The sequence below is a fragment of the Falco naumanni genome, chromosome 3, assembly GCF_017639655.2.
Source record: "Falco naumanni isolate bFalNau1 chromosome 3, bFalNau1.pat, whole genome shotgun sequence".
Lineage (NCBI taxonomy): Eukaryota > Metazoa > Chordata > Aves > Falconiformes > Falconidae > Falco > Falco naumanni.
Window position 1 is genome coordinate 61,409,869 of NC_054056.1, and position 27,565 is coordinate 61,437,433.

At 37.3% G+C, this 27,565-nt stretch overlaps 1 protein-coding gene across 12 annotated transcripts in view; it reads right to left on the reverse strand.

Moving 5' to 3' along the window:
- The window catches only part of PTPRM (protein tyrosine phosphatase receptor type M), a 479,902-nt gene that overhangs the window by 190,593 nt on the left and 261,744 nt on the right, over positions 1-27,565 (reverse strand). For all 12 annotated transcript variants that reach the window (XM_040587165.1, XM_040587163.1, XM_040587160.1 and 9 more), the window contains 3 exons: positions 26,089-26,198; positions 22,123-22,324; positions 17,550-17,652 (listed from right to left, as the gene is read on the reverse strand). In XM_040587165.1, coding sequence (XP_040443099.1) covers positions 17,550-17,652; positions 22,123-22,324; positions 26,089-26,198 — 415 coding nt within the window. The remainder of the gene's footprint in view (positions 1-17,549; positions 17,653-22,122; positions 22,325-26,088; positions 26,199-27,565) is intronic.

The following is a 27,565-nucleotide window of genomic DNA, read 5'->3' on the forward strand; positions in this document are numbered from 1 at the left end:
AATTTATAAAGTTACTGTATTTCATAATATAGTTATGAAATCGTGGGGTGGGGCGGGGGGGGAGGTTGGGGGGGGAAATTGTTTATCCAAAAATGACTGCTGCAAGATGCTTCTCTGCTAAAATCTCTTTCATGTATATGGGACAACATTCAATTTACATTGATGTGGTACCGGGTTCTTCACATGTCATTTGAAACAGAAGATGCTTCAAAGCCTTATAAATAGACTAAGACGCTATGAGTTTTACAGCAAGAAGTTCAGAATATGTACCCAAGAACATGCCGTAATCCCATCATATTCCACATGTCATCTGCGATACCCAGCTCCCACCCTCAATATGCTCAGCTCCTTTTAGTATCTCCCAAATATTGGCTGGAAAAGAGGCAACACATGCTGTGTGGATGCTTCTGGGCTACACGTGGGCTTGCTGGTATGTGAATTGTAGCTGTCTACTGATGGACCAAATGAAATGAACCAATTAGTTCATGCCATAACACAGCCTATCCATCATAGATGCTAATCTGGGTCTTTCCACTGTACCCAGAGACTCCAAAATGTGGGAGAAACTTACAATTTATGCAATATTTAAACTATTTCATATGCACTTGAAAATTTCCAATATTAATTAGGGAAGGAACACATAGACATAAGCTTTGTTTTCTTAGGAAAACAGCATAAAATCAAGTGTAAACCTTAACTTAATGATGTTCCAGAAAGTTTAATTATTATCTTAGATATATTACATAGCGCACACAAGCCAAGGAGTATTTCCTTTCTTCATTTTGCAAGTGAACAAGTTTTATTCCTACTGAGTGTAGGGTCTCCGTAGACACCAGATACTATTGATCTCCCTCCACAAGGCTTTATGCTCTTAATTTAAAGCCCAAGCAGCAGTATCACTAACTTAAATGATGCTGGTCTAAACTGAACTAACCTAAGGCTTCAGATTCTCCAGGGCTTTGAGGCTGACTTCACTACAGAGCAGAATAAAATAGGGATGCCTCCTATCTCCTTTGTTGTTTGCTCACAATATGGCTTTAAAACGAATGAAAACCAGTGATGGATTATAAGGATAATAATTCCACAAAATATTCCACAAAGCCATTATTCTGAGATCTTCTGGTGAGCAACATGGAAGAGGTGAGTAAAAAAACCCCAAACCAACCTCTTCATACGGTTAGCTATACATACATCTGCTTATTACAACACTACCCACCATTGCCAAGTTGTTCACAACCATACGTAAATGACTTTTCCCCTTTTTCTTTAGAAAGTAAATATGCTATATGCATTTATTTTATTTTTAGACAAAGGAGTGGCGAAAGCATGATTTGCAGAAAGCTACAGAAGTTGTCCCTACCCACACCAGAAATAAAACTGTTTTCTCTTCTGCATTAAGCCCCAGTGCTCTATCTCGTAGCCATCCTTCCTACCACAGTAAGACTACAGTTTTCAGAAACACACTGTAATTCCTCCCCTGGCCATGTGAAGAGGCTTAGCTCCTCTTCATCTCTACAACAGAGCTCTCCCTTGGGGAAGGCAGGCCTACTCATTATCTGGGCAACTTTGTTATGTACAAACAAATAAAAATAATAATAATAGAAATGTTGCAGAGAGATGTTTCAAGAGGCTGTTTCTGTTGTTACCAAAGAATTAACAGACCATTTCAACTACAGGGCTGCCTCTACGCTATCCTGCTGGTGAACTCTGTCTCGGGTATTCATTTCCAGCAATCATCTATTCAAAGCAGGGAGGGAAGGAGGGAATGGGGGAAGGAGGAGGAGCATGAGAGGGGGATGAGGAGAGAGAGTGGCACAGAGGAAAAGAGGACAAACAGACAGGGAGAGGCAAAATGGGAGGGGGATTTCTGTAAAATCCTGCCTGGAGCAGGAATGTCAGTCCCAAATTATGTGGGAGGCTTTTATAAGGAAAACGACTGATCATCAAAGTTATCTAGGTTTAGGAAACATTGCTGTCCAATCTTGTTTACAGTTATTTATATGATAAGACTGCCTCCGTCTTCAAAATTTCTACTAAAACACCTTATTTCAGCCAAAATAGTTTAGAGTAACAAAAACCCCTCATGCTGCAGTGCGGTGAAAAGAAGGCATTTTGGTTTATTCCATTTTAAAGAAAAAATAGCATTATCAATTTAAATGCTCAGATTTTTACATCTGTCATGCTGTGGAGGTGCTCATGCTTAGCAAGGCTCAGACAACAGTGAGTAACTGTGTAACAGAGTGTGTAACTCCTAGTAAAAAAAGCATATGACCTAAACTGTTGTTGCTCATAAAATATAATAATGAAAACAGATAATAGCTGGTCTTGCACAGACAATTTTTCTTAGATGCCACGTTTGATATAATAACAGTGTTGAATATTTCATTCTTGTAACTTTAATTTCTCTTTGTCCTGGTTTGATCAAGATAAGATCAGTCCTAAATTGCTTTGGAATATTAGCTGGGTACCATGAATGTATTTTGTATTCTCTCAACCATAACTCATTACATGAAACTTGCTTGGCATCAGTAAGTCACAATTGCTTTTGTGTGTGTACATGTATGTGGGAGTGTGTGTGTGGCTCAATACCCTGCTGCTAGGCTATTTAGTGATAAAATCTGATATAATAAAATATTAATTACAGCTGAAATGTTGGGTGAGAAATATGAACTCAATTACAGTCCCATATTGTGAACAAAGGGCAGGGTGAAAAAATCCTTTAGTTATAGAGGTTTGGGATAATAAAAGAACAACTAGAACATTAGATTCAAGCTGTGCGCTCCCTAAAAGGCCACCTGTTATTAGTCTTCACATCAGGCATAGAATTTCAAGTAAATTAGGTCAAGATGAAAGATTTTTGCTGCTGATTTTTTTGACTTAACTAATTTAAAGATTTTTTATCTGAGCATATTTTTCTTTGATGTCATTGCAATTTAGTAATTAGAAATTTGTAACAAGCACAATGTCACAGCAATTATAATTAAAGGTTAGATATCATACACAGTATGCAAAATGATCACCTTATATGGTATAAAAGTCGATAAGAATTAGCAGTTGATTCTAAGAGTCTTTGTTTCAGTCAGATTGGCAGTTTCTCAGCACCAGACTATAGAAGATGTGGTCCTACTATCTTAGAAAGCCTTTTTTTTTTTTTTTTTCCCAAAAAATACCAGCAGTATAATATAAATTATTTCAAGCCTTCTTAATAAATAATTTTCTGTTCATCTGTTTGATTTACCTGAGTGTGGAGTCAGATGAATTACCAAAGACTTAAAATGTTACCAGACTGTAAACAAGCACAACAGGTTAGTTGTTTGTGTAGACAAACAAAACAAGTTAGTCCAAATCAAATAATATGACCTTGAAATCCTATGCATAGTTGTTAATCATAAGAACCGAGCAATCTTATGTATTGTTGCAGGCTAAAATGTGCCATTATATCATAAAATAAGATTTTAATTGTCTGAAGAACTATGTAACAGTGATTTCTATTTCTACGAATTTTGCTGAAGCTATGGCAATATATTTTGGTACCAAGCCAGAAAACATACTTTCAATGAATTTACATTTAGGATACTTGGAATGATCCAAAGACCATTTCAAAGCTTCTTAATAAGCTTTATGTTCTTTGCTTAATTTCTTTCTAAAAAGAACACAGAAAAATGATAAGTTCATAAATATGAGATAAAAATATCTTGGTACAGCGACTGAGGTGCTTTTATAAGCCATTATTACACCATTTAACTCAGCAGTTTTCAGGTTGCCAAGGCCAATTCATAAAACAACCGGAAAGCATGGAAAAAGGAGTAGTCTTGTCAGAGACTGAAAACAATTAAAGAAAGCAAAACTGTCTAAAATAATTTAGTTTGAAAAAGAACGAAGTTAGAGGGGATCTGAAGGAAATATTCAAAACTGAAAGCCATGGCAGAGCTGACTGATCCTTTCTTTTCAATCTGTCAGAGAGAAAGAAAATATTAATGCACAATGGTAGTGAAGTACAGATCAGTGAGGAAGAAACAAAAGGAAATTCCAGGAGTCTGAACACATGCAAACAAATATGCAACAACCTGTGAGATCACACAGCCCATCTTATCAGAGTCACTGGTAGCATTTCTGAAAGTGTAATCTGACTCTCTGATAGTCAATGAAAGCACAGTACTGCTTGCAAATTGTAGGTCTGCTTCTGACTAGAATGGAAAGGTTCATTACAACACGCAGCTCCAGCAAAGTCCTTGATGGCACCTGAACCATCAGATTCCACCTGGTGCCTTCCTGCTATGTTAAGCCAGGGTGCAAAGAAAAAACAAATTACTTATTTTTTCTATTAAAGAACATAACACAGTGCTATTACCCTGTCTTTACAAATTAGGTAGAGAATAGATCTAGCAAGGTCTAAATGACCAGTTCACTTGGGATTCCCAAGAAAACAGGAAGACAGACTCCCACTAACAGGGACACTCCTAGTTCTTTACATCTACATAGGATTAATGTGTTATTTCCACTAAATAATTTTGAGATTCAAATTTTTTTTTTTAAGAAATACCATACTATGTTGTTGTTATTCTGCAAAATTCAGAGTTGCTGGATATAATGTGATAAAATATTGTACTGGAATTACAAGGAATGGAGTAACAGAAAAAGAGGCAGTCTTCATGTGAGAGCCTGCCTGAGTAATTTCTACTTTCAGTAGAAAAGTACAGGACCACTTGCAAACCACAGGTTTCTTCCTCAATAGCCCTGAAGAAGATCAGTAGCTACACAAAGATAAAGTATAAGGATAATGAAAAAAATACTTCAAGAAATAATGTGATGTTCTTAAAGAATAGGAAGATTTCTTCAGGTCTAAATCCATACATAAACAATAAGATGCACTATTGCTCATTCTCCTGTATTCAACTCACAATTTATATTTATTATGTAAGAGCTGCACCCTAAAGTAGTGGTTTTTATTCTGTTCTCTGCAAATTCCTAGGGACACAGTTCGCAAAAAGGAGGAAAAAGAAATATACAGCTTATAGGTTTAAAATTGCAACATAAAGATCTGCACATACACTGCAGCATCTTCAGGGGTTAAAAAAATAAAACAAAATCACTTCTACTAAGAAAAACCGATTACAAGTAAGCAATATTCTTCTTCAATATTTTTTAGTAAACCACAAACTCCGGCAGTGCTGTGACTGTACACTAGAAAGTGTCCATGAGGTGTGGATACTTTGCAAATGTAACAATGGCAAGTTGCACAGCTCTTATTTATGAATGCAAAATAATATGCATATGCAAATAGGTCAAGGAGCCTGGATACTACATAGATATGAAGAAGTAGTATTTGGAGCAGGAGATCAGCTAATGGATTAATGACACAATACTAACACTAAAAGAATGAGATCTTTCTATATTCTACAAAGCTGTGTACTGAAAACTCACTACTGAATTGGGCTGCGGATTTAAGCAAATAGGTGTATTAAAATGAGTGGTTTAAGTAGAGGGAGAATGCTTACTTTCTCCCTTTTTCAAGGGTGCTCTGCAACCTGCTGGTTTGTGTGCAGCACACAAAGAAAAATATTTGCTGAGGCAGCTGAATGAATACACAAGACAATTTCAACAGGTTTTTTGATTCAAAGCTTGACAACTGTTTACTGCTCATTAAAGCACTCACAGAGGATATGAAGTTTTTAATCTATTCAACCAGGGGATACAACATGGAGCATGGATAGACTAGCTCAAACAGATCTGTTGCGGTGGTTTAAGATGTTTCATTTGTCCATTTTCTCCTTCTGCCAGATGCTATGCTTTCATGAGAGACTTGGTGGAAAGCAGCACATGCCTGTGTTTCAGTTGCAACTGAAAAGCCTAGGGTTACCCCTTAAGCATTCCAAGGCAGAGGATGCATTTTCTCCTGCTGACTTTGCTGTGGGAGAGCAGGACCACAGCAAAATAACCACAACAAAATTCTCGTATCAGTGCTATTGCCTCTTTCCACAACTTAAATGCAGTGGGTTCTGGTCCAGCAATTTGGAAATGGAGATTACTCTCTGTGTTCGCTTTCATCGTTTCTTCTCTGCAAAAAGGCTCTGCAGGGCACACTAATCAGCAGTGCAGAATGATGCAGGCAGACACAGAAAAACAGTCAGGGTTTGTAGCATCATCTCCAGTTTCTCAGGACTTCTGTGGATAAATACAAGGCTGACCTTCTATTCTGCCAGTGAACGTATAACTCGTCCTCTTCCCTGCACTGGGAATGACTCTAGTAGGATTAGGTGGCATAGAAACCTTGGCAGCATGACATCGTACAGCTCTTCCCACAGGAAATCTGGCCATAGATAAAAGATTCTGCACAGTTCAGGATTAGCACAACTGTTAAATACAGATGAGATTTTGCCCTTGTGCTTCTGCTGCCCTATGAGGCTAATCTTGAAAACAGCTTCAACTCTAGATGTGAGAACACAGTTAATTCGTTTGCCCTCCTCTGATTTCCCCATGGTAATTTCTCCCTAAATTCAGCATTTTTATACATCTATAGACTTCTGTCCTATAGCTCTCTGAGACTGCTTTAGGCTGAGGCATTTATAGTGCTCCTGACTAAAGAGCTGCTGATTTCAGTTGTAGAGCCCAGTAAGTGACTCTAATGTTTTTTTATGTCATTTAATGTAATCCAGTTGAGCAGATTAGCTTTTACTTAGCAGTGCTTTAGAGTCGTGATGCTCATTGTAAATGCCAGTGATTTCCTTTCCTACTTAAATGAACAGTGTAACAGAAGGAAAGTTTTCATGTTAATGTTCAGTAAAATGAATACTCTTTCAGCAACCAGTATGGGAAATGACAGTGTTGCACTTGGAGCACATCTATTGCTTTTCTTCCTCTTTCCATGTAGCACTCCTTTTTATTCTTTCATCTCCTTTAATACCACTTAATATCAAATAAAAACATTCATTGCTTGCTTGCAATGCATGATCAAAATCCTTTAGTAGACACAGATTGGGTCAATCAAAATTATTTATACTGGGAGTCAGAAATTCCCCCAAATTACTTGGTCCTGGAAATCACAGTCCTCCTGCTATACACATATGCATTAGTAACAGAATCTTTTTTTAATGCAACCATTTAATGTTTCCTAGTGAACAAAGGGTTTGTACAAACTTGCTCAAAAATCACAACAGTGGAAGAAAAAATCCTGAGGTCAACATCAGTATGAACATGCATCATTGTCAAAGAGTCTATGGAAAAGGCAAAGAAAATGGTACAGGTAACTTCTGTGTTGTGACCTAAATTGTGAGAAAAACCCCACTGACTTTTGGATCCTTGGTGAAGACAACCCTAGTCTGTGTGAGCACCTTGACAAAAGCTTGTGCTTTTCTGTGTGCTGCCATGTATAGAAAACTGGAAAAAGAATTCTGGCACCACCGTGACTAATTCTCACAAAATACTGCATCTCATAATTTTAATAAATTTACCTAGTATCACCTTCCTGATACTTTTATCTGTACCTGTTTCAGAACTTCAGTTCACCACTGGGTAGGGTCTTTATATCTGAGCTCTTCGTTTACATGCTCTCTGAACTGAAATTCTTCTTTTTCCTCTCTGAAGTTTATTCCTCTGATGTATTTTTAGAGAACAACCATGTCTTCTTTTGGCCTTAATTGGCTAGCTGAAACAAGTCTAGTTCTCTTGGTCCCTCCACATGTAACACAGGTTTGCCAGTTCCCTGATCATTTATGCTGTAACGCTTTGCTGCTGTGGTGCTAGTAAAATTATTATTTCTTGGCAGATCAGAACTAGGCACAGGAGTTCACATGAGGTCTTGCCAATGTCTTGTACACTGGCATTTACAGCTTGTCACCTTTGCTGGAAACCCCACCTGCTGTGTATGGTCTCTTTGTCTATTTCACAGACATACCATGTTTTGATGATTCACATACCACAAGCCACCAATACACACTTTATTCTCTGCTATTTCCAAAAATGAGCCTCTACCTTACTACTTGCATCCTAGTTATTAGCTCATAAAATGCAAACTTTGTATCTCATCCTACTTGTAGGAGATTAATCCTGAAGGCTGTTCAGAATTTTCTGTGCAGCATTCCAATCCAGTGCTGCAGGCAGGATCTACTTCTATTGCCAAATGGATTATGATGTATTATACTTAGACATCTATAAACAAAACATGCAGAATGTTATTGGGTCACCTCTCAGTTGATAATTCAGTACTTCACAATACAGCACAATGAACATGTTCATGGCCACTGGTTTAAAGCTTTTGTGAACCACTTAAAAATACATAGTCAATTTAAATACTTATGAATTAAAAGCAATGGAACCACAAAAACTATAAAATCTATGATATGGTTAAAGCAGATTGATGTGCAACATTGCCAAGGCTTCAGTACAAACGGCCCAAGCAGCTATGGCTTCCAATATGACCTGCAAGACCGACTTGAGTGCTTATTAAGTCAAATGGGTGAACAACCACTAAAAACAACTCCATACTTTTCATTTGGGACATCTCACTTTGGCATCCAGCACTTGAGAGTAAAAGTACTGATGAGATCCAAACCCCCATGTAAACGAAAGAACTGTAGTGAGATGATAAGCCATAGTGGAAAATCTAATTTCACATTGATGTCAAGGACATGGAAAACACACATGCATAATACACAGTAAGATCAGCAGTGAAAGCTCCGAGAGACAGCAGTGGGTTGTATATGCCTGACAACTCCTAACCACAATTTTACAGGAATTCAGAATGGGTCATTCAGCACTGTGGCTACAAACTAACATACGGCTATTGTGATACATGTTGTCAGAAAATGACTTTAAAATGTCTCCAGAAAGTACATGCTCACATAATCCCATTCAACAACCACTTGGGGAAATGTAGCTGACTTGCGTACTCCCCCTCCAGTCCTTCCACAGCACACAGTAAAACAAAAATAAATCCCTGTCGTACTTCAGTAAACAAAGGGCAACAGCATCCCTTTGTTACATTTCCAAGGAGTGCTCTAGTTGTTCCGTGTTTGAACTCAGCTATATATAAACTCAGTACACCTTTAAAAATCATGCAATGCAGTAATTTCCAGCGATGCTCATAACTCTTTTATTATGGTTCCTAAACACCTCTCCCTCTCAAGGCAAGTGCCCAGAAATACCCTGCACACAGTGGAAAAGATAAACACGTCTCTTTACAACTCCAGAGGGCTACTCTGAGATGAAGGTGGAATTGTACTTCTCATACTGTCGCTACAGAGTGATCAATGTGCCCATCACTGAGGACCTACATAAACTCAGCCAGAAGTCGATGTTTACATTAAAGACCGGAAAGGCAATTTATTTGAGGCTTTACTGTATATAGGTCTACATCTGCTTAGGATACAAATGTCTGAGCTGTCTCGAGACGTTAGCAGTCATGCCAGCTTTTTCCACAATAACCTAAGAACTTGAGTGTGTTCTCAGAAACCGGACACCAGGGTTCAATACTGTTTTCAACCTGAGAGGCTTTTACCATACCACTCCCACCCTCTAGCCATCTGAACAGCATTACTGTGGTCTCCTGCTGAGGTTGGACTAGTATGCTGACAGAGAAACACAAGAGATCCAAGAGAGCATTCATGAAGGAACCTAACTGAACAGACTCTCCTATTCTATTCTGTCCATTATTTCTGTTTGTATTCAATGACCATCTAAAATATAACACATTAAAAGTCTCATGAGAAACGAAAAAAGACTTCAGGTCTCTTGCTTGCCTAGGAGGAGCTGTAAGAACTTTGTGCTCCTAGTTAGAGGTTTCTACTGGTTTACTGAGAACACAGCAGTACTTGACAACAGGCTGCTGGCTCAGACTTGCTAACACTGAGCTGCCTAAAATCCATCTAAGCTATAGGGATAAAAGGAGACTGAGTAGAGAAATGCAACATCGCCCTTCCTGTTAAATGGTTTGAAAGGTCCCCAGCAAGGCCTTTGGCACCAGCCAGCTACCAGTGTCCCCAGAATTTCTAGATGTGAAGCAGGGCCCATTTCCAGCTGGCAGTCTGTAGGTGGTCGTTGTGCCTGGGAGCTCTGCAGTGTGAACATGATTTAGTTTTAGCCAGTTGGCCTCAGTATCAGAGAATGGTACAGGGCATACAGAATTCATCAGTAAATATGCACGCCTAAAGTCTGAGCTCAGGTAGGCTAAGTGGAGCACTGAGTAGCCAGTCCTTGCAAAGGGATCATGGAAAAATGACACTGTGTTCTGTGTCTTGCATACTCAGAGACTGAGCTGTTCATTTTAGTAAGCAGATTTAACAAAAACATGTTTTATCAATTCTAACTGAAGTTGGCAGTCCAAAGCCAGCAAAATAGGGTATGAGTTCCAAGAGTTTATGATTCACCAGCTGAATTGCTGCTGGACTTCAGCCTTCACCAGGGAGACTGGAAAAACCCAGTGGTCCAAACGACGTTAGCAGAGAACTAGCCTAGCTGAACTGGACTATCGCACTGTCAGAATGAGAGGTAAGCAATACAGAGACAACTATCATTAGTAATTATGCAAAGATACAGTCTCTACTGCATCCTACGTTAGGTCCACATGTGGAGGGAAGGTAAAAAAAACCCAACACCAAAGGCAGAGCCTCGTAACAGTGCAGCAAATTTTTCAGTTGCTAATTATGACCATAACCCATGAGAATGTATTGGTGAGTTACGAAACTGAAAAGTAATCTCTTCAGAGATATGGAATAATCTATTCTTTCTTTTATTCTGGAACCTCTCTAGCTTGCCTTATTTATCACAGATTAATTTTTATTAATCGCATTGCTAAATGACAGATAGCATTACATGCTGGGTTCTCAGTGACACAAATTGCTACTTAAATCAAGAATCAATGCTCCTTTTACCCAGGGACTATGTTTGAATTCACAGTAAAATACCATGGAAATTTCTGAACAAGCCAGCAGGACATGTGAAACTGCACCACGCGTGCCCACGCAACACGTACCATAAATTCTAACTCAAGTCACAGTAAAAGTCCAAGGACAAGTTCTACTATATAACAAAAAAGAATTACAGCATTTTTACAGCATAAGCAATTATTGTACTGTTCCCTCAATGAAACTGAAATTGACCCTTCTGCTGTAAATAATTATACTTGTTGCTATAAAGAAGTGACAACTATGGGCATTAATAAAACCCTTCTGTACCACAGACATCCTCAAACAAGTTTACTGGCTTCTTTACAGGTTGTAAACCTATGATTTAGAAATAGAGTTTGCAGGCAAGAGCCAACTGTACAGCATAAAATTCAAGCCTTTATGTTTACAGACCCTTAAACAATAGAAAGGATGTTTGTGGCAAGCAGATTAAAGAATGGACAGTAAGTTCCTTTCATGCTCTTTAGATCTTGTGGTCCCACAGTATTTCAAAGGCTATATTTTGAACATGACATTTCAGAATACTAGTGAGTTAGTAACGGTACTTGAAAACATAGTAGCATTATCTCTGCATAACCATTTCTTTATCGTAAACCCACCAAATATCCTGACTGTTTTATCAGTGAGCTCTTGAAAGGCCAAAGTTCATTTTTAATTTTATTTGGAATCTTTCCAAACGTCTCCTGATTAATGTATAATTTTGATATTTCTCTCCTTAATGTGTCTACATGAGATTTTTTTTCTTATTACTGCATTACCATGTCACGTCACTGCGACTAAAAGGAAATTACGATAACATGCTAGATTACATAACGTGCTAGGTAGGAATTGTGAAAGAACAGAGCTAAAACACAGATATTGCAATGCTTTTATTCGCATGTGCTGTTGCCATGTTTTTGCCCACACAGAATGCTAACACGTGTCTTATTGTGCAAATCAGCATCTTCCCTTTTCAAAACTAATTTGTTCACTTATTCTGAATTTATAATCATACTCATGATGTCTGCTTCCATAATTCATGCATGGGAGTTAATGCTGCACTCCTATCATGCAATACAGAAAACAGACTGAGATACCAGTACCTCTTCTCTGAGAAGTGGGTCGCAACTTTGAGGCCCAGCCCTGTAGCTGCCATGTACTCACAACAGCAATGGAAGTGCCCCACTTCTCTTCACGGTTGTGGAAAATAGACTGAAGCTTTTGTATTCAGAGTGCTTGAAGCCTGGCTGCTTTTCGGGTTCCAGTGATATCTGCCATGGGTTTCCAAACAGCCTGGATAGCTTGCTAGCTTTTACTTGGATTTCTTACTTGCCAGTGAAAAAATTTAATCTTCTGATCTGTCGACCAGATGAGTGTTTATGTGAAGTGGTAAGTTTCAAGAATAAAGGTAGGTAATGGCTCCTCCAGAAGGCTGTCTGTCAGATTGGAGGGTCCTGCAAAAGCTCTCAGGCTTCAGATGATTCATTTCTTTGTATGGAAGTGTCTGAACTGACATGGCACAAGGAGTGTAAACTCCTGCTGCCAGCCTATGTAAAAGTGAGTAGACACAGTGACAAAGCAGAGGGGATGGCCAGACATCTAAAAGGCTGATCCCCATGGCCCTAGTCACATTGAAGGAAAGAGATGAGGCCCTAAGCCAACGTCCTCCTACTTTGCAACGTGTGTGAGAGGCATGGGAAGGCAATTGCAACCTTTGCTTCATGTGCAGTGCACAGTGGTTCCAGTGGGGAACTGTTGCATTACATATAAGAATTTGTGTTTTAAAGGTGACCAGCTCAGTTTAATTTACTCCTTCATACCACTAGTCAGTGGGCAGAAGTTAGGTGTCTTCTATCATTTGTTTAAGAATCATTATACTATGATAGTTATTGAAATGACTAAGCCACATAAAGAATGAAATACTCCTTGGACTTGGGCCAACAAAGGTTTCTTTACACCATTGTCCTGGTTTCAGCTGGATAGTGTTAATTTTCTTCTTAGTAGCTGGTACAGTGCTGTGTTTGGGATTTAGTGTGAGAATAATGTTGATAAGACACTGATGTTTTAGTTGTTGCCAAGTAGTGCTTAGCTTAAGTCAAGGAATTCTCAGTTTCCTGTGCTCTGCCAGTGAGCAGGTGCACAAGAAGCCGTGAGGGAGGACGGTCAGGACAGCTGACCCAAACTAACCCAAGGGTTATCCCATACCATGGAACACCATGCTCAGTATATAAACTGGGGGGAGTTGGCTGGAAGGGGCTGATTGCTGCGTGGGGACTGGATGGGCATCAGCCAGTAGGTGCTGAGCAACTGTATTGTGCACCACTTGTCCTTCTTGAGTTTTATTCCTCTCTCTCTTTCTTACCTCCATTATTATCACTACTAGTAGTGGTAGTGCCATTATTATTTACTTTATTTCAATTATTAAACTATTCTTACCTCAACCCACAGGTTTTACCTTCCCCACCCCACCCCCACCCGCAAATTCTCCCCCATGTCTCACCAGGGAAGGGAAGTGACTGAGTGGCTATGGGGTACTTAGCTGGTGGCTGGGGTTGAATCACAACAACCATGCATCTTCCTTTGAAACATGCAGTTCCTATCCCAGGGACCATGCGCAGATGGCCTTAAACCCACCTGTGATGGTGAACGCAGTATTTATAGGGTGCCTTTTAGGGTCTGGATTAAGCCAAGAAGAAATATAAATCTCTGGAATTTAGACAATCTGAACACATCATGAAGTGTTTATCTCATGAAGTAGTAGAAAGGAGTGCTTATCACTTTAGATAGCACGTATTCTGAAATTTCAATGGTAGTTTTCAGCTGCACTTCAAAATACTTAATAACTCAATACAGTCTTTTGGGCTGAAATGTATACATTACTTCTTCAGGGAGGAAAGATTAGAAGTACATTTCAAAATTAAGCACTTCAAGCAAAGAGATGTTTGCCTTATTTTCCCAGCAGAGTTGTTCTTATTCATGCATGTTAAAGAAGCTGGGCACAATGGTGATAAGGGTCATGCGTTGAGAGTACACAAACTGCCTTCGCTCTAGCATACTCTCAGCTTTCAACTCATATAATTCAAAGTTTATTTGCTTCCTTCTGCGTGTTTTCTTTAAGGTATTTTTAAATTATATTATTTTCAATTGCTGCAGTTCTCTCTTTCCCTCTCATCCTGTCTGGGCTTTGCAGCTCCAGGTGGTGTGGGACTGATCCCTCAGCCCAGGAAGTAATCTGACATCCTAAATGCCAACCATGCATTGCATCCACAGGGCATTGCTAGCTGACAGGCTTGGCCCTCCTGTTCCCTCACTTCAAGCTGGAAGAGGAAAGTACCAACTGCCCGTGATGTCTGTAAGACCCAAAGGGGTGGCTGAATGGGCCATTAACTGATTAGAAGGGTTTAAAGGGGCAAATGCAGCTGAGCCAAACTCTGTAACAGTAATATGAGAAAGAGACTAGAAGGCAGAGCAGACCCTGGATGATCTTGCCTTCTTTCTTATCCTTCTTGCTCCCCAGTCTGCTGCTCTCAGAGTGCTTGCTGTCGCTAGGTGGTTCTGGTCTTATCTGGGCCAAAACCTTTGGGATGTTTACTGTTAAGGCTTTTTGAAGATGTGGCACAGAATAGCAGGAGGAAGGTGGTATGGTGACAGCATTTTGCTGATTATGTAAGCGAGATAGAAGAAGTGGAAACACTCAACCTTTACCATAGCAAGACTGAATGGAAATCTATGTGACAAAGAAAACTTGCTTCTCTCTGCTGAAGCTAAAAGCTTGCAGGAAAACTTTCCCAGAGAAGGTCACAAGTACTGTTTATAACAGAATGTGGCAAACAATCTAAAGCTCTTTCTAACATAGATGAATATAAATAATACTAAATACATGCAGTTACCAAGCATTAAATTTTTCATTTCTGTGTATGAGCCAGATTTTTGTAATAAATCAGCATTCCTTAGTTTAAGTATATGGAATTGACCAAGCTATGTACCTGCAGACAATGTGGCCCCAGGGTCTTTTAAACTTTCGGCTAACTTGCTCTGAAGAAGTAAAAGTTACAAAAGATAGTGCCTTGGAAGAGAGAGTCCCTCAATAGATGTTGAAATGCACTCATACAAAAAATATTTACATTTATATGCTTTTTATGCAAACTCTTTAAAACTTCATTGACTCTTACATACACATACATCACGAGATGTATATTACACAATTTCCAAAGAACCATCTTCTTAAATGAAAAAAAACACCACCCTTGCAAATTACAATCATTCCAAAAATCAAAATAGCTTAGCCAGCTGTTAAAGAAGTGCACCCATGCATCATTACTGAATGCATTACTGCTTTAAACATATATAATTCCAAAATAATCTCCTTGACATAAACACAGCAACAGCTATAAAACATGCTGGAACTGAAATTGAAGACAAAGCAAGCAGCATTTGTTGTATTAAAACTCTGACAAAATACATTTTAATCATGTCCAGTCTTAAATTCTAAAACAACCTGGAATGCCATTTGGCCTTCGTGATTAATGTGTACTTTATCATTGTAAACAGAGCTTCCTGAACATCTTTATAAAGTCTGGTTTTTGAATCAACATTTAAACAATCAGCACTGCCCCTTCTCTCCTTTTAGGTTGTGGTGGTTGTGTGCAGAGTCTAAATAAGGTAGAATGTATCAGGATTTTTCATATTTAAGCAGAGAAAAAGAATTTAATCACAGAAAATTTGGGAATTCTGGATGACCCCAGGTATTAGCTTTGTTAACTTGAATGGTAGAATTTGTGATCTCCTTACCCATCTCAGGAATTAAAGAATTTTATGTGACATGGCTGATGTGTTGATCAATAAAACAACAACAATCATTTACACTGCAAGTTTAGTGCAGTTTCAAAAATCTGCATTAACCAAGCTGGTAGTAGTAGTAGCAGAATCAAGAGACAAGGCATTTTGCTTAGTGGTGTGCATAAATGAAATATGACTAAACTTTTAACACCCGATGAATACAGATTAAGATGATAGAATCCGTATGCAGAATGTACTCTACAAGCTATGCAATGACACTGTGCTTGAGACTGTAGTGCACAATAAAATGTTATAGGTATTAAGAAATTCTTACTTTAATTTTCACACTCTGTTTCATTCAGTATTTACATTGTCAGTTTGCAGACAGCATTCACTTATTTTAAGACCTGTTGCAAAGGACCTCGGTAAATTTGCTGCTGTGTCAGGTCTATAGCTTCGTTACTTTAAATCTCTCCTCCTATTTACCTAACCATTCAAGATCTAATTTGGCACACTTTAATCTCTTAACTAGCTCCTTTCAGTTTCAGTGAAGCTTCTGATGTGTCACTACTGCTATAGGAGTCAATCATCTTTAGTTCATGATGCAGATGAAAGGAATGAATTTTTTTTTATTAATGGTCTAATATGTTTGTGTTTAAACAATGACTCCAAGTGGTATTATTTTAATCCAGATGCTTGAATTCAGAAGGACTACAGCATAGCTTTGTGAGATACAGTAAGACAAACATCAAATCATTCTGTTTCTAATCTGATCTGCTAAATCAAAAAGTTTCATTAAATCTGTTTTCTCAGCTGGTTCAGGCTTTCCCAAAGTGTTACGTTTTCTTTTTAAAAAGGTGTCTGAATGACCAGCAGCATAGCATTTCCTAAATGCAGAGCTACCTACATATAATACATAATGCAACAATGAATGTTGCATAGTAAAAACCCAAAATATATGAAACATTGAATACTCGGAAGAAACCCAAAGAACATTTCTTTTCATTCACGTATGTATGAATATATAAGATATGTATTTCCCAGACAAACAGAAATTACCAAAAACCTTAGCATCACAATGAAAACAATTGATAGTCATTCACTATAGATGGAAACTCTTCCTACAGTAACAAAAGAATAAACCTCTGAAAAATCTGTATTTCTCTAATCCGTATTTTCATTGTATACATAAGTATTGAGCCTATTACTGGTCCTCATTCAAAACCTACTGTTTCTTATTCAAAATAATCTAACTATTCCTCTGTTTTCTTCACTGAGAAGCAGGCATCTTTTATTCTAATCAATGAAGGACTTAGACAGTACTGTGTATCTAGCGGTTAAATAAACCTCTACAAATTGGAAATTTATTAACAGGTACTATATGACACTAAAGAATCTGAGCTACTGGTTTTCCAGGTTGATTTTTTTTCCCCTATCGCTGCTATTATGGTCAATTAAATGTAAATACTTTACAAATGTTACAGTACATATTGTTTAAATTGGCTAGCTTACTAAGAGTTCATTATCTTAAATCTGTGAAGTAAACAAGAAGACAATATTAAAGACAGTAGCTCAGCATAAGAAATGTGATATGCCCTTGAACTTATAACACTGCAGTAAGCAATTACCTTAAAGAAGCCACCCACACAACAGAGCTATGGCTTTGTTCCTTATCTTCAAAGAACAAGCCACTTGCATCTGGATCAAATCCTTTAAACAATACACGAACACTCAACATCAAAGCATTCATTTTCTTCAGTTATTTAATTTAATTAGAGCTAATACAGACATGAATTTAGACACAGACTGTAGTGTAGAAAATCCCTAGAAAACATGTTCAAAAAATTAATCAGTTTGGTTTTAATTTTATAGAGATTTTCCTCCCAGTACCTGACAGGAGCGCCTCTGCTCTGTGCAGGTTTCAGCAAGACTGTCACAGTGCTGTCAGTTTGATTCAAAGGTGTTTCAAGTTCATACGGTGGCATAGAGGGTGCTAGAATAAGAAAAGAAAAGAGGTAAAATTAATCATTATTTTTGTATTTCTTCTTTCAGGAGCTGTATCTTCACTTGAATAGTAAATTTTAAAGACTTCTTCAAATATAAAGACCATATTATAGGTCTAAAAGGCTTTCTGTTACAAGTGTAAGACAACTGTTAAATAACTTCATCCAAGAAAAAACAAAACAACAAAAACAACTAATCAAAACCCCAAAGAAATCCCAGGTCACTACCAATGAGGACAGCAAACATATACTAGCAGGAGTAAGTTTGAAGAAAGTATTGAGAATCCATGACTTAAAAATTAAGTTATCTCAAGACAAGCATCTGCAAATGTGCATGCTAAGGAGACCACAGTTTTTGAAACCAAGCCCAGCTTTCTCGGTATGTCAGTTATATTAGGATGCTCTCAGACTTTGTCATTCCTGGAATTTCAGCTAGTGCTGTAACTGTCCTGGGTCTGATGTCCACCACAGACATAATTTACACAAATGAAGCAGGATTATCACCACGAGAACTTATCTTGGTTTGAAGCCACACTCGATAGCACTTTTGCAAACTGTGTCTTCATTAAGGAATTACAGTCATGATTAAAACTAATGATGCCCCAGTTACTGTCTTTTACTATTGCTATTTTTTTCAGGGTTAACATCTAGTTGCATTTTTAAGTTTATATTGGATGGAAGGCTGCTCGATTAATTGGTTGTTTACCAGTCTGTTGTATCCTTATTGTCCAGTTGTTAATGAGGATACACAATTAACAGATTTAAAGGCTAAAGAAGCAAAAAGTGGTCATTGCAACAATCTTTTCTGACCACAGGAATAATGCAGGGCAGTGAATCTCCCTAAACTAATTTCTGCTTGAAAAATGAAAATACATTTGGTGAGGGAGAAGATCTTTTCTTTAGCAGGTTCTTCCAATGGCTAATCATACTTTATGTTGAACGTGGAGACATATTTGGCATCTCAACTTATTTAGCTTCATCTTCCAGCCACTGGATACTTTGTGTACCATACTGATGAAGTTACTCAGAGTATATTATGCTCCATATACAGATAATATCAAACTCTAGGTTCCTCTAGCAAATTAAATAGCTCCAACATTTCTTTCAAGTGTGTTTTCTAACCCTTTTCACCTTGCCAGTAGTAGCTGCATCTACTTGAAAAGTATATGAACTTCTCTCTCCTTTATTCATATTACCCTACATATCCAAGTAAGGATTTCATTAACACTTTTGTCCACAACTTTTCAGTTTGCTGTGAAAACATTAACATCTTCATTGCTTTTCATTGATATTTACCAGTTTTGAAATGCTTCACATAGATTAAAAAAACAATTTCCAAGAACCTCCTTATAAGCTGAGAACATTTTATTCTGTTTACAGTCCTGGATATAAGGCACAAACATTTTCACTTATCATTTTAAGTAATTCAGGTATCCACTTTGAGAAGCCTAAAAGCATAATACTACACAGCACTTCAAAGATTCAGACACAATTTTCACATATTTCAGTCTAGTGGTTTTGAATATCCAGAATCGGTTCACATAATGTCCCATTCTCAAATTGACCATCCTGAATAGAACAGAAGCACAGAGTAACAGCATCTCCAGAAAGCTGTATAAACTCTGAACATTTTTGGAACATCCAGTCCCATTTCTTGCCCTTGGTCTCCTGCCCAAATCTTAACAAATCTTGTAATCTTCCTAACTTATGACACCTAGTTTCCTACTTGCACTCTTTACTAATCTTAATGTCCCTTCACCAAAATTGTCTCCTTGTCCAGGACATGAGTTATGGTTCTCCCAGTTCCACCTTTTAGTTCTAGCTACTTCTCCACAGGCACTTGGACATCATCTACTCATACTTCTCTCCTGTCTAGGTTAGGTCTCTTTCCCCTCCACCCTGCCCACATGTAAAGAAGGAGTTTATGAATAGAGAAAATAGGAGATACTCTTCTTGTTCACAGTTTTTGCAACTGGACACCCTGGTCTTTAGCAGCAGAAAGCTCAGATGCACTAAAAGATAAGGCCCTTAGAGGCTCCCTATCTGTGTTGGGCCACGCGAAATTGATGAACACACAGCCAAGGCTCTAAAAGCTTGGAGAACTTAAATCTGTTTGGTAAGTTATGGCATCTATGGTGACATTCGCTGCTTAATTCTGTCAAGTTCCCACCATTTATGTGCAAACTGCAACATTTACAAATTGTCCAAAGCTGGACAGATTTTCAGAGTGATGGCTTAGAGTAATGTATCTCTTCTTGCTAAATATTTAAATCCCTGTTTGAAAGAACTTCAGAAATGTACCGGTCACCAGCTTTTTCATGATGCCAGCCATGTTCCTGAAATGGATGCAATTCTTCTTAGTATGAAAGGCAGCATACAAAATTTTAGCTTGCGCAGATGACTTTTCACAGTTATATGCAACAAAAAACAGTCTTATGATAGAGTACCCATCAATTTTGATAGCATGCACTGCTAAAAGCTCTGCTTTTGGTAATACGTATTTACATGCAGATCACTTCATCCATCAGTGCCAATCACACAACTGTAGAATGAAACATGGCAACTATTTACAATACAGAATAGTACTACTCAAACAGTTAAGGTTGGAAATTAAGAGTATTTTATTCAGGTGAAAATGTAGTCTAGAGTTAGACAAAATAAAACTTTTAATCACTCAAATAAGGAATTGGTCAGGATGTACTGTTGCCACCTTATCTGTTTTAAAAAATAGTGAAATCTTTCATTCATAAATTTTCAGCAGTTTTGTTTCACATCTTTCCAAAATGGAGAGCACTGGCCACATCAAGAGCCTCAAAGCCTTACAGTGAGACAACGAGATCATAGGCCAATAGCACTGCAAAGAGGGTACCATATTCAAGAGCTAAAATTTCGACTGTGATTTTTCACTGATACAGAAATGTTTGCATTCTGTTTCTATTTTAAATTCATCAAGACATCGTGTTTAACTACCCATGGACAAGTCATGAACACCCCCTGTTAGCACAGTAACTAACAAGAAGTAATGAGAGAGCGGGGTGCAAAGCAGACAGCTTGCAGAACCTCACCACATGGTAGCTTGGAGGTTAGCCTCATTCCCAAGCATGCCTGCGGTTCATGCTAATGAGTTTTAGTTGGTGACATGCCAAATTTAGAAAAGAACAATTTAAGATCCAGCACTATTCCCAAATGTCCAGGTTCTACTCACTCTCAATAGTTTCCTTCCTTCCTTATTCTAATAAGGGCTGATTCTGCCATCCTAACTCTTATTAAGTCTTGTGTCAGAAACTGATTTCTGACAAAGTTTCTACTCAGTATAGGAAAGGGGATGTGAAGTTAATCCCATCTTTACTGATCAGAGTTAACTATATTAAAATTTTCTATAAAGAATAACTTTTAAACTTAAAAATTATCAACTCTTTTTTTCCTCTACAAACATCTATATCAGCAGTGTTTTCCACCTTGCATTAACCGACTTTTCCTATAATAAGAAAAGATAAATTGCTCTATTTTTGATTAATATTTGTTACTTTTCATTCCAATGAGGACAGAAAATAAGTGAAGGGGAAATGCACAAAGAATGAAAGTAAAAGAGAAAGATTTTGTACCCAAATGCTTTCCTTTATCCCTTCTGAAATGCAGTTTTGTGCTTTACAGATAAGTCAATTTTCTATAAATACTATCAAGAGGCCATAGTTCAACTGTCACTTTAATTCCCAAGAAGATTGTAGAGAAGTGAAGAGTAAAGTGATTTCAACTGTAACTTTGCAAAACATTTTGTCATCAATTACATAAGAATTTTAGAGGATGTAATAGTATCGCATCCCATCAGCCAGAGAAATGAGGTGTTCCTCTGCCTGTGGGAGGGCTTTAAAATATTGTTCATGGATCTGCAGAAGTGACAGTCATGCTGCTGTTATTTGAAAACCACTAGTCCTGATGTTCTTGTCTAATAGAGTTTCATATCCACTTCAGTCCACACGCCTGCTAGGAACATACGCGGGCTGGCAGTTAGCTACACTTTCTAAGTGAGTGCTAGATATACAGTATTTCTGCTCTACTCTCAATTGTTCATGGCTCATTAAAGAGATTTTCCAGCACCGTTACTGTACTAATTTAGAATCATGTCAAGGCTGACTAAGCTCTGAATGAAACCCTCATTCTCATGTCCAAAAAACCCTATGCTGTGTTGCAACAGCAGCTGGCACTGACTGCAGGCACATAATTCATAGCTTCTTGGGTGATAAGCTACAGTTGTGAACAAGAATTTCAAAGTACTGGCTGATACTTAAGCACTTGGAAGTTTTTCAGATATGTTAATATATGTCACTTTGACATCAGGGATGAACACATATTTTATTTTTTCAATTTGCTGCTTGTTAAATCCTGAAGAAGAAGTAAACAACAAAAGAATCACCCACATCATTATTATAAGCAAACAATAATATTCTTTAATCAAGTACCTGATATTTTAGTGGTGAACTGATTTGTGATTGGAGGTCCAAAGCCTTTAGCTGTGCTGGCTCTGATGGTAAAAGAGTACGTAGTGCCAGGATACAGTCCAAAAAAGAGACAGTGTGTTTCATTTCCTAGCTTTGAGACTCGTCCACTTTGATTGGATAAATCTATTTCTGGGTCAAAGGAACTGACTGCTTTGTAGGTGATCTGCAAAAGAGTAAGAAAGTTATAAACTGCCTTGAGCAGATGGACAGAGATTGCATCTTTATCCAGTAAACCCTTCTGATGTATGCGCTGTCAGACATTTTATGATAAGCTATCTTACTCTCTTATACTCTTCAAATCCTGAATCCCACAAAAGGACACAGAAACTCAGCCATAACTGGTATGAGTTATTACTTTTAGAGATACAGAGACTTAGAGGCAGCTAGATTACAACTCTAAAGGATGGGTTCAGGCTTACATTAATTCCTTCAAGATGCTGGCTTTAGCAGTATCAGTTTTTGAATTCATCTTCCTGTTGGTTTTGATCAGCCACAATAGCAAAACCAAAACAACCAGGTAAAAACAGATAAGTGAACAACATAGGGCGTAGCCCCCAGTTCCAGCTGCCTTCAGTATAATTACACTTTGCTCTGAATAAGAGTACCCGTAAAAGATGATAAGGGCAGCTTAAGGCAAATTTTTCAGAAAGTGGGTAAAGCTTGTATTTTAGGCTAAAGCTTAGCTATTGTAATTGCTAATGCGGAATTTTTCAGGTTGTTATATTGTACCTAGATCAGATTTTCATTTGGAGGAAAGGAGAGATAAAATGTTAAGTAATATATGCAGAGTGTATATCGTATCCTCAGTTCCTTCTTTGATTCAAGCAGTATTTTTAATTTTCATTAGAAACGTTAATATAAGTTCACAGTAAAACTTGATCCAGATTTCTTCTATTAATTACTAATTTCCATGCACTGTAATGAGAATTTAAAAATAAGAAATCCATTAAAAAATTTAAAAGTAAAAATGATTCATCTTTCCTTTTTACTTTTAAAGTTTCATTTGTATGCAAGTAGTTCCAACAGTCTTATTATATAAATTGGTAATTGACATTCTTTTTTGCTATATTTATTCCTAATCATTACCATCAAGACGACACATAAAACAATACACAGAAACATCTAAGTGTCAGTATTACACACCTTAAACATTTGCAAATCCCTAAAAGCTCTGACTTCATGAAAATTGATTTTTAGATGAGCCATCTAATATAACTTCAATAAAGTGCTGAAAATCAGTGATAAAAAATTTGATACCATCTAGATAAACACTGACATTATTTTGGTAGATATAGGCAGATTGTCTACAACTCCTTATCCATAATTTGAACTAAAAGTGCCTTGAAAACCACTCAGCTAATCAGCCTAATTATAACAGGTGACAGAGGAAGATTGCACTACCAAATATTTGAACTTTTATCAGTAAAGAAATGAAGGTTACATATTGCCAAAAAAAATCTCCCCTTCTGATGGTAAGTGGTGTTATACCTCTTTGTGGGACAGTAGGTCATAACCTTTTATGGAGATTTTAAAAGACAGGTAAGACAACTACATTGCAACTATGTTTTATATACAGCTGATCCTCTTTTGTGCAGATATGTAAACTAAATGACCTCTTGCAGCTCCCTTTAACTGTTTTCTGTATTTCTATGATTCCTAACTGGATTTTCCAAGATCTTACTTAAGTTTTATTCAAAAGAATACCAGACTATCAGAGACTCGTCCATCTGTGTTAGATTCTTACAAATTTTTTGCAGTGTTTAGTTATTACAGAGCTAAGTGGCTTTTGTTCGGTAATCAATTAAGTTCTTCCATAGATCATGCAGAACACATGAAAAAAAGAAATGTTTTGCCAGGTTAAAATGAACTTGCACTTTTTCTGTATTTTATTTCCACTTATAAGACTGTTTCTACTGGTTTTTTTAACTGATTTCTAATGTCCACCATTGCTAATACCAGTTTAGCTTTGCAGTGACGAAAAAAGGGTATGAGTGTTATTTTCTCACTGGATGTTGACTATTGTTATCAAATTTAGATGAAAACTTGCCAAAAAGGACTAATCCCTTTATTCCTACAACTGTGGACCTGTACTGGTGATAAAAAGAACAAGATGGTATGATTTGTCATTTTGTCATTTCTTCATCTAAAGTTTTTTTTCTTTAAATGTTTGTAAAATAATTGGATTTGCACTGAATTTCACAAAAGCAATGGATACTTTAATACTTGATACTGCAACGCACCATTTTTCCCACCACATATACTAAAAGACTGTCTCCTTCAGGCACTAAAAACAAATGCTTGGCCCCAGAAAACTCAGTAAGTTATGAGAGGTGCCTACTGAGACATCATCGATAGTCCAAATCAACCTATAAAACACAGGTACTGAAATTTCATCTCACTTGCCTGGATCTTATCCTCTGAGCTACTTCATTAGAGAAAGTATACTTTTATATTTCACCTGAAATATACAATTAAAATAGGTAAAATGACCTGTGATTCACTGTGTATATTTTTTGGTCTCAATGTAGTTTACCAGTCATATTTACAAAAACTTTGTGATGCATTTTAGGCTTATGAACAAACATCAGGGAAGAAAAATAAGCTTTGAGCAGCTAGGTATCTGTTCATAATCAGCCACCTGACTAGACTGAGTCAGCATCTCTAAAACAAGTGATGGTTTGGTTGCATCAGTCTCTTGGTATCTTTTACTTAAAAATCAATTAAATCAAGTTTCTGATTTAACTGACTGCCTTGCTCCCTCCATCTCTGCTTTGTGGTGTATTAGATAAACAGTACAAAGGATATCTTTTCAATGTTCTCTTCACTGTGGGAATGTTAGGTTCTTTTGATGTTGAGAGACTTGCACAGTCCTGACCACCTTAGAAAGTCTGGCCAAGCTATTTTTTTCCATCTCTGAATATACCTGCACAACTCTCATTACAGCTGATGGAGTTACATATATATACATTTAAGAATGAACTGCATGTATACAGTGCATATACTCTTCAGCAATGTAATTAGACATGCTTGCTTGTTCATGGATAGAAAGATGATTCACCTCTGTGTGTCTCTATGTATGTAAAGCCCTGCATCAATGAAAACGTTAACATATTAAATGAAACATTCTGATCCCTGAAGACAGGCAACTGTTGAACTACTGGAAAGTAGTTAGCTTTATAAAAACTTAATACACACTTGTTCATAACATTTTATCCTCTTATAATAAAATAGTTTTCAAAACAGTATCAACAGGTTACCACTCAATTTAACTTTTCTTTTACACTGCATCTCATTTAGGTGTTGTTTTTTTTTTTTTAACAATGCATTTCAATACCAATTTTATAGTAAGGTCAGGTAAGAAGCTTAACAGTGATTACTGTCTGACAGCTTAATCTCTACAGTCTTTTGTCAATTTTTCTAAAAGGTATTCAGGCAGAGGTTTTACATGAGGAAAAGCAGTGATTTTTAGACATCTAACAGCATACCATTTTTTTGAATTTGCATTTTAAAACTGTTACATTTTTTTAAATTATGCCTGCTTGTTTCTAATACAAAAGGCTTCCTGAAATGAGTCTTATCTATATGTGATGTTGACTGTCACCACTGTGTTATATCTCCTATTTCTTAATAAATTCCCTAAGATCAGTCTTTCAATCTTTTAAATATTTGATCCACATTACTAGGTAGAATGCTGTATCACATGGTTCTAAAAATAGCAGTTTTCTTAAAGCTAATAATACAGCGACATTTTGAGTCCTGCATAATTTACTCCTACATTATTTATTTGATTTTATTATTTTTAAGTGCTACTACCTTCAAAAAGTTTGATTTTACATAAACTGTAAAAAAATTAATTTGCTTACTAATTATGTACTTTCAAAAATCAAAATTATACATAAAAATTAAATCATGGCAAAATGTAGGTACCTCATACAAAGTAATCACACCATATGTTTGCGCTGGCTCTCTCCATTGAAGATATATCTTCTCTTCAAAAGTACTCCCTTGAATGGATTCAAGTGGCACAGCACTCGGGACTAATGGATAAAAAAAGGAAAAAATACTGTTTTGAGAAAAATTTCAGAAGGAGACGCTCTGCTTAACATTTGTGCTGTTGAGGCATAAAACCCATCCCAGTATTATTTCACCAAGATTGAAACAAAGGTTAGGGTAGCTCAGGAGAAGACTTATTTAACAAGACAGTGCTATTAAGGAAACGTATGTGTCACCTTCATTGTAAGAAGGAATTAGTGAGAAATGCACTTTTCCCATAAAACTCTATAATGTAACAAGGGATAGTTTCAACAGACTGAATTAGAATGGCTAGCTTGGAAAGACAAGCCACATGTTGCAAAGAATAGGAATGCTCCCTGACATTAGGCCTGAAGACCTACAGCAGAGTGAACGTCAGGAAATTATGAAGCAGCCAAACTGAAAATCTGACACCATTAATTTTTCTTAGTCTCTTAATTTATGAGAACGACCTCTGAAGAGTGAAGGATGTCAGAAGGTTCTGATAAAAGGTATATATCAACTATTCTCATGTATCTACTTGTTTCCTGTTTGTTCTGCAACAACTACCTATCCTTGACCCAACCTCAATGCAATTCTCAGAGAAGGAGATGTGTAAACAGAACATGGACATGTAGCTGTGATTTTATTTTTGTAACAATACTTGCAATGGAATGTGAAAAGAAAATCCTGAAAAATGCACACAGAACTGTTGTGAAGCATCAGGAATGGATGCGTTAGCATTTTTCCACAAACTGTTTGTGAAAATTCCATAAGAAGATACATTTAACATTTTCCACATGCTAGAGAAAAGAAAGTGGAAACCACTCTCCGCAGAGTGCCTTGCTCTCCCAAGGGGAAGCTCCAAGGACACAGGTGATGGTTTCTGATCTGGCTTACAAGTCCTGTATGGACCAGTAAGATTATGCCTTTAAGGCAACCTTAAGTCTAGACACTAAACTGTGCTTCCAAGTAGGAGAGAACTCGGAAAAGTTATTTGAAATCATAAGGTTAATGATTTATGTGTAAAGGAAGAGGAATTAAATACAGTGTAAGTAAGTTGGAAGTATAGTAAAACACTGTGGCAGCCCTCTAAAATTATCTGAAGGCCATAAACTCTGAGGAGTTATGCCACAAAGGAGGTCAAACACTGGCAGAGGTTACTTAGAGAGGCTGTGGGATAGCTGTCTTTGGAGATACTTGAAACAAAACCATACAAGACCTTGCGTGATCTGATCTCACTTGATCTGCTCTGAGGAAAAGTTGGATTTAGTGAGCTCTGAAGGTCTGTTGCAACCTACATGACTGTGTGAGTCAAAAAATTATGATGATTATTTGGGTCACTATACTCTGTTGTGTTGCAGTCAGATTTATGTACTGTACTAAAAAAGCA